We start from the raw sequence: 17467 nt of genomic DNA on the forward strand, positions 1-17467 counted from the left end.
TCTGCAAAAAAAGAAAAAATAATTTCTTTAAGAGTTAGAGAATGTGCTTGCTACTTCCCTCTTATCTGAAGTACTCAGGAATGCAGCTGCTAAGTACTTCAGGAATTCTTGGAAAATACTTCACAAATGCTTGTTGATTAATTTAGTCCACATGCTCTTGGTAAGAGTTTGCATGCTGTAATGTAAATCAGAAGACAATAGCTTTGGTTCTTGATGTCGGAACTGTTCTTGGCATGACCATGTTAGTTAACCGACGCTTTAATTTTACTGCGGAAGAAGTAGGTTAACATCTCATTCTTTCCCATAAAAGAAAAGAACAGCTCTTGGAAGTGTGGACTCTGTGAATGCAATATAAGTAATGTGAACATTTATTTTATTATCTGTAATTATTTTATTAATATCAGTAGGCAATCTGATGAAACCACTCCACAAACTTTATGTTTAAGATCTTAAATTATCTGGTTTAGCTTCCTTTGAGTGAAATTGATGAGCTTTTTAATTATTAATCTATATTTATCTTGTGAGAGTAGAAATTTAGTCTCTTCCACTAATCCTTTGAATTTAGTGGCATACAGAAGTATCTTACTGTTCTTGAAGTGCCACCAACTTTAAAAGTCCCCTGACTAACCTAGCTTGTTTGTTGAACTTGCTATCCAAATATAAGCCTTATTTTCAAAGAAATAAACTAATCTTGTCATTATTATTTTACATATACATTTGTGTTTACTTTTGCATTCCTCTGAGAGACTGTCTAGATAGCTCACAGTAGAAAAGAGATTTAGCACTTCTGCTAAAGTGATTCTAACAGAGAATATAATTCATGTTTCTACATGGCTTTACTCTACACTCAGGAATAATAAATGAAACAATTGAAAGGTAAAATAACAAATAAGGTATCTTCTTTCAAAAATTAATTGCTTAATCTTCCTAACAGGAAAGCTCAAAAATACTTTAATAAATCCTTACAGCAGTTATAATATTCTTAAAACATCTTTTTTCCCCGGGGACCAAAAATGAAACTGGAAATAAAGTTTCCTCTTTTGTACGTTTTTAATTTATCTGTAAATGACTCTAGCAAAAGCGTGTTTAAGTCTTTCTGTCCAGTACAGATACTAGCTCACATTTCTTTGATACTCAGAGCAGTTGTTTTCCCCTTGGCATCTTGAAATTTGTGCCAAAACTACATGGAGACTATTCTTTAAACTTTGCCAAATATATGTATCTCTTCAGTTTCCTACAGTGTCTTGCACATTAGGTGTAATTTTCCTTTTTTGATCAAATCATGACTTGCTTGTTTGGTTAAATTCTTCAAAATTTACATAACAGTAAATTATTCTTTCCCCAGTTGGGGAACAGTGAAAGGTTAAGGGAGTTGGACATGAAGCTAATTAATGAATTAACCAGTATACTATTGTCTTACTTTATTCTCAACCAAAAATAATACAGCCTATTAAGGTTATTGAATAAAATATTCATCATGGAACCCCTCATTCTTAGCAACTCACAGCTTTCCCTGTTCATTATATCCTTGAAGAATAGTTAATATTAAGTAAAATGTGTTATAAACTGATATGAAGTGTATTATATATGTAATTTTTCTAATGTTATCTTGAAATATGATAAACATTTATCAATAAAATCTAGGAATGTCTATGAAATTCCTGTATGAGTAGTTTTGCATCTGCACACAAGCATTTTGCATCTCCCTATTAAGCATTCAATCAGCATACTATACTTCAGCTGGTTGTTGAAGGCTAATTTTGCATTTTGTAATAGTGACATTTATCAAGTATTTTAGTGGGTTCAAATCATAGGAACTAATTATGCTATTAAAAGAGACTTTGGTGATATGTTGTTACCTATAATTGCATTAATTTTCTACTTTAAAGGAGTAGGAATACTCTTTGAAACAGGAGCTATTTCATATTTCCTAGAAATAACAAATAACACTTACCTAAGAATTTTTCGTGTGTTCTCAATTTTATAATATCCATTTGCTGGTAGTGATTCTACCACATATGTAAATTACATATGGATATAGATAGAGACAAGTCTTATCTGTCGTTTTTATACTAAGTAATAGAAATATGAAACCACAGGTAATATGGATGGAATATGTTATTTTACGTTTTTCTGCATAACCATTTTTGTACTTACTTTTTATTTCAAAGAAAGTATTTGTGCACTGTGTTATTTATTTATAACCTGAAGTTTCTCAAAACCATCATTCACCAGAGTTAATGTTCAAAGAGCAACAGAATCCCACAGCTAGAACACAGCGGGACACTGCAAAATGTTCTTCCAAATTCAGTGCTTTCTAAATGCTAGCCCCAGGTTCTCTGGAGAAATTCTTTCTTCTAAAAAAAACCCTCGCGTGAAGAACTAGAATATTTTCTCAATCTAATGCTGAGTTAGAATTAAAATTATGGAATCAATTTATATTCTCAGAATAATCAGGTTATTTATAGCAGTTGGATTCATTTGATATTTTTAAGAAGAGAGAAGTCGGTAAATTTGGGTAACATATCCACATACCTATACTGTAGAAAATGGACCTCAGCATTTCAACATAAGCCAGTATTTGCTATCTTCTAACCATTCTCCCATTTCTAGTCTTTTATAGAAAATAGCAAGTTCTTTGAGCAATATGAAGTGACATACCAGATCTTGAAGCAGACAGCTGAGATGTACGTCAAAGCTGATGGTTCAGGTAAAACACAGCACAGAATTTGTTGCAGTATTGAATGCAGTAGAACTTAGAACCTACAGGTTTTGCGTGATTACATCATTTTTTTCCCCCTGCACATTCTTTAACCATGTCATTGGCCTGGAGAGCATGTATTGGTTTCAGTCCCCTTGACTTTGTGCAATGCCTAACCTGTATAATCATACTCTGTGACTGTCTGTGTGTGTGTATGGCTGTGTGTGTGGTCTTCTAAGAGAGCAAAATAAGCATTTTCTAAATCGCAACTTTCTAACTTATTTTCAATTCTGAGGATTAAAGGCAAAAAAGTGGACTAACGAATATATATAATAAAGTAAATGAAAACTTCACTTATTGTAGAGACAAGTTGTCAAATATGTTTGTTTTGATTTGTAAATATATCTGTCATGTTTGCTGAAAATGAACTATAGGATTTTTTTGAGCATTTTTTAAAATTAAGGTTATGAAAGTTAACATCCTTATGAAATTACAGTTGTACATCATTATTAGTCATGTTGTAGGTACACCACTTCACCCCTAGTGCCCTCCCCCCACCCCCCTTTCCCCTGGCAACCACCGATCAGTTCTCTTTGTCCATATGTTAACTACCACCTATGAGTGGAGTCATACAGAGTTCATCTTTCTCTGTCTGGCTTATTTCACTCAACATAATACCCTCAAGGTCTATCCATGTTGTTGTGAATGGGATGACTTTGTCCTTTTTTATGGCTGAGTAGTATTCCATTGTATATATATACCACATCTTCTTTATCCAATCATCAGTTGCTGGGCACTTAGGTTGGTTCCATGACTTGGCTATTGTGAATAATGCTGTGATGAACATAGGGGTGCATGGAACTTTTGGAATTGCTGATTTCAGGTTCTTAGGATAGATACCCAGTAGTGGGATGGCTGGGTCATAAGGTATTTCTATTCTTAACTTTTTGAGGAATCTCCATACTGTTTTCCATAGTGGCTGCACCAGTTTGCATTCCCACCAACAGTGTATGAGGGTTCCCTTTTCTCCATAGCCTCTCCAACATTTGTCACTCTTGGTTTTGGATATTTTTGCCATTCTAACAGGTATAAGGTGATATCTTAGTGTAGTTTTGATTTGCATTTCCCTGATGTTAGTGATGATGAGCATCTTTTCATGTGTCTATTGGCCATCCGTATATCTTCTTTGGAGAAATGTCTTGAACTATAGGATTTTTGATGGATGCTATGTATGTCTCCATCAATTTGAATTCATATAAAATGTGAAGAAATGCATGTCATTTGTTGCATCCCATTTATCAGGAATTTTAAATATATCATCATCTTTAATCTTTATAAATACCTGTGAATAAAATATAACATATTCCCAGCAGTAGCTGAGTGAAATTCTAACATTGCATCTGTTAAATTTATAATCTAAAGAAGAATTATAAATGCACACCAGTGTAGAGACCATAGGAAAAGGTGTGGGGCATTTAAAATATAAAATAAGGATTAGAATTTGTTGTATCTGCTTCAGTGGAAGAAGCCGAGAATGTGATGAAATTCATGAATGAAACCACTGCCCAGTGGAGGAACCTCTCAGTCGAAGTTAGGAGCGTGAGGAGCATGCTGGAAGAAGTCATCGCTAACTGGGATCGATATGGCAATACTGTGGCTAGTCTTCAGGCCTGGCTGGAGGATGCTGAAAAAATGCTAAATCAATCAGAACATGCCAAAAAGGTAAGATTGCTTCTTACAAAAGGAAATGAGCACGTGCGAATTTAGAAATGAGACTTTACAGCATAGATCTCTAGGGAGTGTTATGTATTTGCAAATGTGACTCAAGAATCCTGACATTGCCTGAAAAGTTGCACTTCAGTTTAGTAAATTATTTTAGACTAGGAAATACACTGCTTTATGCACCTTCTGTTAGAACAGTTCCCTATCTGATCAGTTTGGTGTTCCACACGTGCATTCAGAAAAGCAGTAACTGGTGGAGGGGTGGCCAAACCCAATGGGCAGCAGAGGGCGCTATGCTGACAATAAGATCTGTACTTGAAGGGACATGTCTAGGACTCCAGCCTCCGTGGATGTCCTAATTTAAGAGAGGAGGAAACAATTTAGGCTAAGGTTGTACTGAGTCTGCGTGGTGGCATACACCAGTTGAACAGCTGGGTCATCACCTTTTTTTTCCTCTTTGGATATTCTTTTTGAAATTTTATCAACCCTAAGTCAAGGGTCTTATTCTGGACAGGAGTGATGTCTTTCCCCCAGTTATTGGTATGTATTTCTGTGTTTTACTTTAATGTCACTTACATTAAAATATCACATGAAATGGACTTATTTCTATGTGTACACTTCTTTATAGGAGGCTGGCATTTTACCGGAAAATCAATTTATATGTAAAAGATATTAAAATGCCAGGCTCTCATTGAAGTATAGTACCTACATTAGAATTTCTGCTTACCATCCAAGGTTGGTTCATCTATTATTGTGTTCTACAAGTAGATGTATAATTTTAAGAATGTTCTTCCATTCTATATTTTATATAGATTAAATATTCTTGTGTAGCTGAGGATGACAATAACCATACACCCATACAGATTTTGGCTTTTCCAATTAGACTGGCAGTGCCCTAGCAGATGTCGTATGTGTTAATTTCATCCAAGGGAATATAACCACCAGAAACAGAAGTGTTCTCATCTATTTATGTAGGAAGTCCTCCCACACATGGCTTATGAAAGGGATTTTGAATTATCTTTGGTATCCTTGGTTTTTACTGTGGCATATGTGTGTGTGTGTGCACATGCATGCATGCATTTAACTTGAAATCAGGTAGAAGCTGCTTCGTTGCCAACTGTGTAACCTTAAACAAATGAGGAGAGATGTTGTTATAGTAAGTGTTCTTGGCCCAGCTGTTTAATTTTTAGAAGTTTTCCTTTGATGGTTTATCTCCATGATTGTTCATTATCTTGATGTACTATATTCAGATTTTAAAATCAAAAGTAACAGGTCAAATGGTTATTTACCATTTTTTAAGGAAGTTATATATTTCCCTAAAATGTCTTTTGTATGACTTTGGCAGTGGTATTTACTAGCCTGAAGACTATGTTCAGCTCCCTTATACTCACAGAAATTTAGTTTTTTCATCTATAAAATAGGAATAACAAAATGCTCATCACATTTTGTTCATTCTTCAGTAAAAGATATGGCACAGATGTTCTTATAAAGACACCCAGCCTTTGTCGTTCATATTTTTGAACCTCTTGATTAAAATTTTGCATTTTGAAAGAGGTTTAGGATTTACCTTAAGATTTGCACAAATTTTAGAACAAAGCTATTTGTCTTAGTCTGGTTACTTTTGTATCATTTATTAATTTTTGGTTTATGGTTTACAATGGTGTGCCTTCTTTGTCGTTTAGGATTTTTTTCGAAACTTGCCCCATTGGATTCAGCAGCACACTGCCATGAATGATGCCGGCAATTTTCTCATTGAAACATGTGATGAGATGGTTTCCCGTGATCTTAAACAACAGTTGCTGTTGCTAAATGGGCGATGGAGGGAGTTGTTTATGGAAGTTAAGCAAGTATGTCTTTCAAATCTATATAAGCCTAGCACATGCATGCGTTATAATTGTTGCGATGAGAGGCCTGTTTACAGACTGTTTTATTGTAAAGCATGGGCTTATTAAGGCAGAGCGCAGATGTATTTAGAACTGTTGTGTTCATGTTTGGTCCTTTATTCTTTCCCATTTATAAGGGAGGAACATTGCAGAAATGTATATTTCGGTTAAGGATCATATTGTCATACGGGGCCTACTTATACAGAACAATTCATGTTTCAAACCATAATTCTATGCTAGTCCCTTTCTTCCCTTCACAGTAATTGGACTTAATTCAAGTGTATCTAAAATAAGAATCAGGAATTAGAGTCTTTCTTACCATATAACAGCTCCAGAGGAGAGTAAGCAGAACTGGCGGAAGGTTACAGGCTTCCAGAGTTTTGGATTAATGATTTCAACGTTGCTTCCTCTCTTTTCTTAACAGTATGCTCGAGCTGATGAGTTGGACAGAATGAAGAAAGAATACGCAGACTGTATTACTACCCTGTCTGATTTTGCAGCTGAAGCCCATAGGAAACTTTCGGAGCCCTTAGAAGTCTCTTTCATTAATGTCAAGTTATTAATTCAAGACTTGGAGGTGAGGGAGTTTCCTGGACCATCAAGTGAAAAACCTATTCTATTGTGAAAATAAGGATCAGTGAAGTTACTTAGATCATCACAAAGTTTTTTCTACGTCTCCTTGGCATCATTTTGGCATGTGTGCATATCCTGATTTGCTCCTCAAAATAAAAAGTATATATATTTGCATTTAAATAAATCTATTTGAATTTTTGAAAGTATGTTTTGACCATAGGACAACTTCAAAATGGTTTCTTAATTCAGAGTTTTTTTTCCTACAACCAAATTATAAAGCACTAGGAGAAAACAGGAGATGGTCTCTACGTAAATCCCTCCAACAGTAAAGTATTTACTAAAGGAATTGTGCTATTTACATATTTTGAATACCCTGCAGCTCTCAAAAATGAAGTAGTAGAAGAATATTTAATGACATGGAAAACTTTTCCAGTATACTATTAAGTGAGAAAAGCAAAAGAAATAATCTTTCTTTTGTAAAAATAAAAAACAAGTGTAAACCCACAGGAAAAAACATTAATGATATAGTGATAGGCTGTTGACTCTGGTTATCATTGTGTGAAAAGACTGTAAGTAATTTAGATTTTCTTTTTCCTATTAGCTCTAATTTATTAAGTTTCTACAGTGACAATGTGTCACTTTTTAAAGCAAAAGTAAGTTGTTTAATTTTTAAAGTTAGAGGAATTGCCCCAAATTGTTAACATGCATCTCCTGGATATAATGTTTATGTACTACATTAACATATATATTTTGAAAGTGTAAAGATTACTTCAGCTTATCTTTATGTTAACTTAAGGAATTGTAGTTACTTTTAAAGGAAAATAATATGATATTACCAAGATATATTAGTAATGAAGAAAAGCAATACCTGAAATCACCAAAAGTTTATTAAAAGTATAGAATTTTATAGACTGCATATTGATTTTTGTCCAGCCTTCTGTGGAATCCTGAAATTAAAAGGAAATGTACCGTGTGTTAATTTAGCTGTTCCAATGATTCATGCAGGATATTGAGCAGAGGGTGCCTGTGATGGATGCTCAGTACAAGATGATTACAAAGACAGCACACCTCATTACCAAAGAGAGCTCCCAAGAAGAAGCTAAGGAAATGTTTGCAACCATGTCTGGGCTTAAAGAACAGCTAACCAAGGTGAGAAAGTACTATAATGCATAACACACTGTATGGGACCAACGCTGCCTTCAGCTTGACTTACACATCCTCTGTCACCCATGGGCAAATCATTTACTTGTTAACCATACTTTTGTTTCTTATTAGGACTCTTGATTTAGTAACTTTGTCACTTAGTGACTTTGTCATGAGTTTTAAAAATGAAACTCTGGAGCTGGTACCAAGTATAACCTCTGTTAATTTAGAAGTATTAGTAGCTGTATTTTAATAGAAAGATAGGCTTCTTTGGGGGGGTTGGGAGGAGGACAGTTAAATGTGATGAAACAAAGGGAGAGGCGGGAGAAGAAGAAGAGGAGGAAGAGATTATGTATTTAAACAAGAACGAATTCCTGAATGCCCTTTTTTGAGATTTATTTGACATACCTCCACTCTAAGATTATTTATGCTATTTTCTGCTTGCATAGCCACAAAGAAGTGGAAATTCTGCCCTCTTCATCAAACAGAGCTCATCTTAGACTTAAGATACTTACATTTATGCCACTTCTGTGCAGAGAATTCAATGACTATCAAGCACCAGCCATAAACATTTTCTATTCTGTTGAAGAATTTTTCTTAAGAGCTTTGGAAGTTCCACTGGGATTTTTTTCTATCTAACGTTGGATTTTATGAAGGCAGTATTGTTTGCAAAGTCCACTTAGGTTGGGTAATTCATTTCTGGTAAAAGAAAGGAGTGATGTGATAAATGAATAGAAAAATTTTGTAAGGAAGAATTGGAAAACAGAGGAAAAGAAAATAGAAATAACTATTAATTGGAAAGAAAAAGTACAAAGAGAATACACTGTATGAAATCAGCAGTGGAGAATTCATGAAAAAGAGGAATAAATGAGATCAATGAAAGTAGGAAGAATCATGCTCATGAAAAAAAACAGAAAACTCCATTTGTCAAACTGGTGTATATTAGGTTAATTTTTACTTCTTTTTATTTTAACATTCAAGTTAAGATTGTTTATTATGATTGGGTACCATCTGAAGTCAACATTATCAATTTGATAACCTTCAAGAAGCTTTCAGAGCCATATCTTGGTCTTGCACATCTAGGCCTGGGCCAAGTTTAATGATTTAGGGCAACCTCTGAGAAAGGAGATTGCGCTTTTAGATGCATCTAAGTCATTATGCTTTTTTTTTTTTTTTTTACTGTGGCTTCATATGTAGCATCTTGATAAGTTCTCTACTGTATCCAGGAAAGATTTATAAAGCACACTGATTTTTATGCATGTTAGCAGATTCTCTTCATTTTGTTCAGAGTAATTTTGGCAGAGCCTTGTTGCAGTAGAAGGACGCTGCCTTTCTTTTGATGAGTTTATGCTTCAGACAGTGTATCCAAGAACATGAGAATATTTATAATCTAAGAAAAACAAGAATGGTCTACCAACAAGTCCTCAATTTCATTTCCTTGGTTTCCAAAAGAATTAATAATACTTTGAGAGCAACTCTAAGTAAAATGAGGGGAGACAGGAAATTCTTGGAGAATAGTGTGGTCCTGGATTTCGATATAAGGTGACAAGGCAGACGCTTTATAGTTCATGATCTCCAGGGCCTTTTGACTTCACCATAAATATAAAGATAATACAGTTGTATAAAGCAACAGCATTTTTTAATAGACAAGTGGTAGATGAGGGCTGAGCCAATTCAGACTGTGGAGATGTCCCCTAGTGTGGGAACCTTCATGAATAAATTGGTATATGACATGAGTGCTTAGGACGAGCAGGATGACGATAGGGGGAGAGTAGAGAAGCATGGAGCTAGGGGGAGGCAGGAAGGCACAAGACCTGTCTAGGAAGAATGTGTCAACAAATTTGAAAGTATGTCTAGAGTTAAGGATTCAAGTAGTAGAGTTCTTGAAAATAGAGTTGGAGGGCACGGGTTAGTCTAGATAATGCAATTCTTGGCTGTCTTAGGTCAGATTTCAGGGCAAAAGTTAAGATGCTTTGCAGAGTTTGTGAAGTGGAATTTGATGCTCGCTCACAACATCATTTAGATGGGAAAGTGCCGTCCAGATGGACTATTCAGATGAACTTGTGTGAGAAAATTGTAGCATTTATTTGTCTCAGTTGTATAGTAGTGTCATCTTTTTACATGAAAATTTAACAATACTTGGGAAATATTACTAAAGAAATATCTTTGGAGATGTGTAAGCACCAAATGACCATGTCACTAAAGCAAATTGCCCTGAGAGCTATAACAGTGCCCTGAACTTTGGTACTGAATGGCCTTTAATGGAATTTTTGTCCTTCTATTTTTAAAGGTCAAAGAATGTTACTCCCCACTCCTTTATGAGTCTCAGCAGCTGTTGATACCGTTGGAAGAATTAGAAAAACAGATGACATTCTTTTATGAATCACTTGGGAAAATAAATGAAATTCTAACAGTTCTTGAGCATGAGGCACAATCAAGTGCTCTTTTTAAACAAAAACATCAGGTAAGGACAAGCCCCTTGCAGGAGACAGAGTTATCTTAAAGTGTGTGTGATAAGATTGAGGTGGTGCTCATAGTGATGGAAATTCAGTTAGGACAAGAAGCATTTTTCTGGAATATCACTGACAGCTCAAAACAAAATGCACATCCTGTCCAAAGATGAAAACCCTGGGGCCGGCCCAGTGCTGTAGTGGTTAAGTTTGCCTGCCCCGCTTCGATGGCCTGGGGTTCAAGGTTCAGATCCGCGGGGCAAGACCTAGCACCACTCATTGGGCCATGCTGTGGTGGTAGCCCACATAAAATAGGGGAAGATTGGCACAGATATTAGCTCAGGGCCAATCTTCAAAAAAAAAAGACGAAAACCCTGTCCACTATAGACAAAATAAAAACTTTAGTTAGATAGATAGATAAATAGATAGATACAGGTATATTTAGATATATTTAAAAATAAATAGTTACATTCTGTTTCTATCCAAAGTCTATAAATCTGTCTTATGAGATCTTTTCTTTGCCTCGGTGACTGGGTCTGTTTATACAACCATAAAATTCTGGAAATGTGTGGGGAGTGATAATCATTTTTCTTTGTCTCATTTGTAGTAAGCAGATCTGTATGCAGAACAGCCTCCTACTGAGTGTTGCAGTTAATTGGCTTCTTTAGTTGGCTTATTATAAATGAACCTATCCATCAGAGGGGGGTGAAACTAACAGGCAAAAGGTTTGCCACTGGGTTAATTGCAATAGATTCATGGAAGGAAGGCAGCACCACTGAGTAGAAAGAACAGAGAGTATAGGAAGTGAGTCAGACACGTATGCAGATCTTAGGTCTCTTATAGCAAATTACAACTCCTTGGGCAGCTTTTATTTCCTCACCTTAAAATGGAGGTGATAATACCTAAGTTAAGAGCTTGTTGGGGAGATTACATTAGATATTCTATGATGCGACTAGCACATAATAGCATAAAATAGGTACTCTATAACAAGTAGCAATTATTGTTATTATTATTGATAGTAAAGCCACAATGATTATACCACCCAACCCTTTTCTAATGTGTTCTAAAACATATGAGATAAAGATTGTTTTTCATTTTGAGTCATAGTGCCATTTATTACATTCCCAAATTGCTGTAAATTGCCATTAAAGAATTCTTCCACAATTAAAATAATATTGTATACTTTAATAATAATAAAGACTAATAATTTTTAATATCTTTCTCATGAATGTTACTCTTTTACCTCCTAAATCCTCAAAAGGAAAAAGTATGTCCTTAGTCTGTTTTGCCAAAACAAAACAAAAACCCTGCTCTTAATATTTGCATTGAAATTACCAAAACTGGTATCCAAATGAGCAGTTTGAAATTTTTTTTCCAAAGTTATTGAGGATGTTGAAATGCAAATGGTGTGGATTCAAGTCTAAAAATGACTGTCTACCTCGGGCTGGACTGGATAATTTCTGTGCCATCAGCTGCAGAAATTGCTCTGATGCCGGGCTGCGGATCAGAGGTGGAAGCGCCTATGAGTCAGCATTGCTTCTCTTCCTGCAAATGTGTGACAGTTGCAAATCTTCCCAGGCCTGTGGTTGCTGCCTTCTGTGGTTAGGATCCAGGGTCCACCATTTTATTATTGAGGTCGATATGTTGTGAACCTTAGGAATTCAAATTTTGTACATTTTAGGATACACAAATAGTATATCATCTTCTGCGTCTGACTCTTTCAGTAAAGTGCAATGTGCATTGGTGCTAAATTTATTTATCCATATTAAAACCTGATAGGTAGATTGACTTCATTATTGTTCTTTCAATAAACTGTTGGCCTAGTTGTTGGTAGGAGGAATGCAGGTACTACACAAATCACAATTTTGATTCTCTGTCATTCTCTTGATGTTAATAAGATGGGCATGAAATATAAAAAACAAACTCAAAAACTCAGTGTGACGTTTAAATGCCTTATATAAAAAGCACTGACTTCAGTGATTGCTGAAAATTGAGCTCTTCTGAAGAGAAATACTTCTCTGTATTTTGATAATAGTTATTGCTGACTAAAAGCCTAAAACTATATAATGCTTTTCTAATTATTTTGTAATGGTCACTCTCTTTCTCACTCTTTTAAATACTATTGTTGTGGGTTTCCTTTCCTTGTAGGAACTGTTAGCTTGTCAAGAAAGCTGTAAGAAAACTATGACACAGATTGAGAAAGGCAGTCAAAATGTTCAAAAGTTTGTGACCTTGAGCAAGGTGTTAAAGCATTTTGATCAGAAGAAGCTACAGAGACAGATTGCAGATGCTCATGTTGCTTTTCAAGTAAGTTCTCTCCCCACTTTAGAGATGTGCGCAAGGAAAAATCCTCGCAGGACGTTTGGTTTTGTCCAAAATGTCCATAAGACATTTGGTCCATGCCAAAAGGTCCTTGAAATTTGCAGGACTATTTGATCCTGTCAAAAACATCCATAAGACATTTGGTCCATGCCAAAAAGTCCTTGATATTTGGTCCTGTCCGAAACCATTTGATAAGGACAAAATATGCTCACGAACATTTTGGACAGGACCAAATGTCAAGGACCTTTTGACCAGGACAAGATGTCTTACGGACATTTTAGACAGGACCAAATGTCTGCTAATTGGGAAAATACAAAGAATGAAGGCATGTACTCATCGCATTTCATAGTTTCACTCTTGCAAACTGGTATTTGAAAACCAATAATTTTATTTCTTCTTTTTCTAATATTAATTAATATTAAAAAGCGTTGATTATTCTCATGGAATTGAAATGTATTCCTTTCAAGTGTTTTTTTAAAGAAACATACTCTTTAACAAAATGATACTCTCAAAGATGAGAAAGCAGCATCACATTATGATTATTTTCTAAATCGAGAATATGGTAAAGAAAACTGGAGATTGGAAGAAACACGTGGAAACCAACAGCCGCTTGATGAAGAAATTTGAGGAGTCTCGAGCAGAGCTGGAGAAGGTGCTGCGGACGGCTCAGGAGGGCATGGAGGAAAAGGGGAATCCAGAAGACCTCCTGAGGAGACATACTGTGAGTTCATCCCCTATGGGGCACTTGACGTGAGGACATGGACGGGCAATCTTGGATGAAAAATGAAAAGAGCATCCTGGGGGCCAGCCAGGTGGCATAGCGGTTAAGTTTGCATGCTCTGCTTCAGCAGCCCGGTTCACCTGTTCCGATCCCGGGCATGGACCTACATGCCACTTGTCAAGCCATGCTGTGGCAGGTGTCCCACATATAAAATAGAGGAAGATGGGCACAGATGTTAGCTCAGGGCCAATCTTCCTCAGCAAAAAGAGGAGGATTGGTGGCACATGTTGGCTCAGAGCTACTTTTCCTCAAAAGAAAAAGCATCCTGATCTAATAGTGAGAGAGAGAGGAGAGAGAGGTGAGAGGTGAGTTAGGAAGGCAGAAACTTTTTAGGTGTGAGATCCAAATAAATGGCACCAAAAAGGACTTCAAGAGCAATTGATGAGCTGCCTTGCAGTTAGCTATTGTTAAGCCACTGGAGTGGTAGAGAGTCATAGGATAGATAATTCAGGCTCTCCAAGTTACCAATTCATTATTTAGTTGAGATATTCTTACATAACCAAGATACCCTTTTTTAGGAGATAATGTTAGGTGGATAGCAAAGTCTTTGTGCTCATTTTATAAATCTGCCATATCGTAGTACAAATACCATTGTTACTTGAAGTTTGGTAGCTGATCCGCACTTGTCACATTATTGTGAAGCCATCTTCCTGTTAATCATACTCGTTTAAATCCTATCAATATTGAGAATATTAGTAATCTATTAAATGGTCTATGGAGATGATGCGCCCTCTGACAACACCTATTTTGAGTAATGTTTTCTGAAATTTCAGTGGATATTTGTATAAACCACACCCTCAAATGATGAATGCAGTGACTGGACTTAGGATTAGTGTCTATGATGCCCCAACATCTCGTCCAGTTGGTACACCTCTACAGTGTGGCACTTTCTGTTTTAAATCACTGTGGTTTCAAAATATCTCTGCATACACACTCCTGAAACTGTGTGAGACTTCGTCATGCATATATGTGCACATGTGTTGTATTCATCTTTTCGGACTGCCATAAAAAAATTACATAGACTGGGTGACTTCAGCAATAGGCATGTATTTTTCTTGCAATTCTGGAGACTAGAAGTGTGAGATCAGGGTGCCAGCATGGTTGGGTTCTGGTGAGGATTTTCTTACTGGCTTGTAGATGGTCATCTTCTCACTGTGCCCTCACATGGCAGAGATGGATAGAGAGCAAGATTTTTGATGTCTCTTCTTATAAGGGCACTAATTCCATCATGAGGGTCTCATCCTCATGACCTCGTATGAACTTAATCACCTCTCAGAGGTTGCATCGTCAACATCTCCTAACAGAGTTAGGGCTTCAACGTATGAATTTGGCAGAGGGTGGTAGGGACACAATTCAGTCCATAGCATGTGTGCTCACATTTGCACTTGGGTGAATGTGGAATTGGCTCATAAGGAACCAGCATGGCCTAGAACATAGTGCAATGAGGAAATGGGGAATTATGAGGCTTGGTCCTGGCTTCAACTCTGCTCTTCTGACTTTACCAAAGAGGAACTAAAACTCTATCAATATGGAATCAAGGTTCTAGGATCTCTTATTGGCCTTCCAGAACATTCTACCAAATTTGAAAACTGTAAAGATTTTTTTCTAAAAAATAAAACGTACTAGTTGAATTTCAGATTTGGTAGCTTCTGAATCATAGCTATAGATAATTATAGTTCCATATGAAAAAAATAGTTGTTGCCCAGAAGGTTTGAAGAGGGCAAAAGCTGGCTAGGAGGCTTGTTAGAGGTATGACTACTTCACTGTCTAGCGTCTGATGTTGCCTTTTATTCTGCTCAACACTCTTAACCACTGTCCTCCTCTCCTGTCAGGAGTTTTTCAGTCAGCTGGATCAGAGGGTGCTCAATGCTTTTCTGAAAGCTTGTGACGAGCTCACCGACATTCTCCCTGAGCAGGAACAGCAGGGCCTGCAGGAAGCTGTCAGAAAGCTGCATAAACAGTGGAAGGTGAGTCGAGACACAGTGGGAACATTGTATGTCATGGATGATGGGAGAAAACATGAGGGTGTTAAGGTCCAATTGTAAGAGAAATTTAGAAATTTATGGAAAGTCACCATAGCTACTTTTCCCATTAAAATAACTGAACTTGAGGGGCCGGCCCTGTGGCCGAGTGGTTAAGTTCCAGTGCTCTGCTTTGATGGCCCCGGGTTTCGAGATCCGGATCCTGGGCGAGGATGTGGCACCACTTATCAGGCCATGCTGAGGCAGCGTCCCACATGCCACAACTAGAAGGACCCACAACTAAAAATATACAACTATGTACTGGGGGGATTTGGGGAGAAAATGCCAAAAAAAAATTAAAAAGAAGATTGGTAACATTTGTTAACTCAGTTGCCAATCTTTTAAAAAAAAAAAAAACTTGAGGGGCCAGCCCAGTGGCCGAGTGGTTAAGTTCATGTACTCTGCTTCCGGGGCCCAGGGTTTCGCAGGTTTGAATCCTGGGCACGGACATGGCACGGCTCATTAAGCCATGCTGAGGTGGCATCCCACATGCCACAACTAGAAGGATCCACAACTAAATATACACAACTATGTACTGGGGGGGCTTTGGGGAGAAAAAAGGAAAAATATCTTTAAAATAAATAAGTAAATAAAGAAATAAATGTAAGGGACAACAGTAAGCCCTTACTCTTAAAAAGAAAACTGAATAAAATATGATAGAGTTTCGTTTTTCCTCTTCTTTTAGTAGCATAAATTTTATCATATTACTTGAGTATTCTTTTTCTTTTCCTAAATATTTTGGGGGACAGGAATGATAAAGGCATTTAGCTATTCAGCAACATTTAGTAAACTCTTCTCATCTGAGTAAATTATGTTAGGTATACTACTGCAATTATAAGAAATATTCATAAGTTTTATATAATAAAATATATATTATAAAATATATACTAACATAAAAATATTTTAGATAATATATAAATGTATAATATTTTAATTAAAATTAATATATGTTTATAAATATGTATAATTGTATATAATATACACACACATATATATATTTGCTCTTTTCAAAGATTTTATCATCTGGTTTGGATTGTTATGACCTAAGAAATATGAATAAAAACATTTATTAATTAAGGATTCAAAGATGAGCAAAGCATAATCTTCTTCCCCAGAGCTTAGAGTCCAGCCAGGGAGATAATTGGTTGCAAATAATGAAAGTGTAATATACAATAAGTCCAAAAAGGTACAAGTCATATATTTATGAAAGCTTTGAAAGAGAGAAGTGGGCCCACTTGGAGAGTGGAAAAGAGTGAATCTGTGAATCTGTGCCCAGGATCCGAAACTGCGAACCCAGGCCGCCAAAGCAGAATGCACCAAACTCAACCACTGTGCCATGGGGCCAGCCTCATGGATTTTTTTTCTTTAATCTCAGTAACATAGGCTAAAAAAATCAGCCCTATGCATAGGACAAGCACAGTTAAAGAAATATCTTTTTTACTTGCTAAATTTGAAAATTAAAAAAAGAGATTCTCATGCCATCCCTCATGGCTAGTGGTTAAAATTCAGTGCTCTCACTGCTTTGGCGGCCTGGGTTCATTTCCGGTTCACAGAACCACACCACCCATCTATCGGTAGCCATGCTGTGGCAGTGTCCCACATATAAGAACTAGAAGGTCTTACAACTAGGATATACAACCATTCCCTGGGGCTTTGGGAATTAAAAAAAGTGGAAGATTGGCAACAGATGTTAGCTCAGGATGACTCCTTCCCTGCAAAAAAAAAAAAAGATTCTTGAAGAAATCTGAGCTTTCTAAAGTATCTTTGAGGCTTAACATATCATAAATGTATTTGGAATAGAGACTATAATTGAAGGCTGTATTTTATTTTAAACACACACACATTATGCTCTCTAGAACATAATCTGTCCT

The 17467-nt window shown here is 36.3% G+C and overlaps 1 protein-coding gene across 2 annotated transcripts in view; it reads left to right on the forward strand.

Moving 5' to 3' along the window:
- The window catches only part of SYNE1 (spectrin repeat containing nuclear envelope protein 1), a 443793-nt gene that overhangs the window by 135670 nt on the left and 290656 nt on the right, over positions 1 to 17467 (forward strand). For both annotated transcript variants that reach the window (XM_070603011.1, XM_070603013.1), the window contains 9 exons: positions 2614 to 2710; positions 4221 to 4423; positions 6106 to 6270; positions 6731 to 6883; positions 7885 to 8028; positions 10313 to 10486; positions 12621 to 12779; positions 13351 to 13515; positions 15408 to 15542. In XM_070603011.1, coding sequence (XP_070459112.1) covers positions 2614 to 2710; positions 4221 to 4423; positions 6106 to 6270; positions 6731 to 6883; positions 7885 to 8028; positions 10313 to 10486; positions 12621 to 12779; positions 13351 to 13515; positions 15408 to 15542 — 1395 coding nt within the window. The remainder of the gene's footprint in view (positions 1 to 2613; positions 2711 to 4220; positions 4424 to 6105; positions 6271 to 6730; positions 6884 to 7884; positions 8029 to 10312; positions 10487 to 12620; positions 12780 to 13350; positions 13516 to 15407; positions 15543 to 17467) is intronic.

This window comes from Equus przewalskii, chromosome 32 (genome assembly GCF_037783145.1).
Source record: "Equus przewalskii isolate Varuska chromosome 32, EquPr2, whole genome shotgun sequence".
In the NCBI taxonomy this organism is placed as follows: domain Eukaryota; kingdom Metazoa; phylum Chordata; class Mammalia; order Perissodactyla; family Equidae; genus Equus; species Equus przewalskii.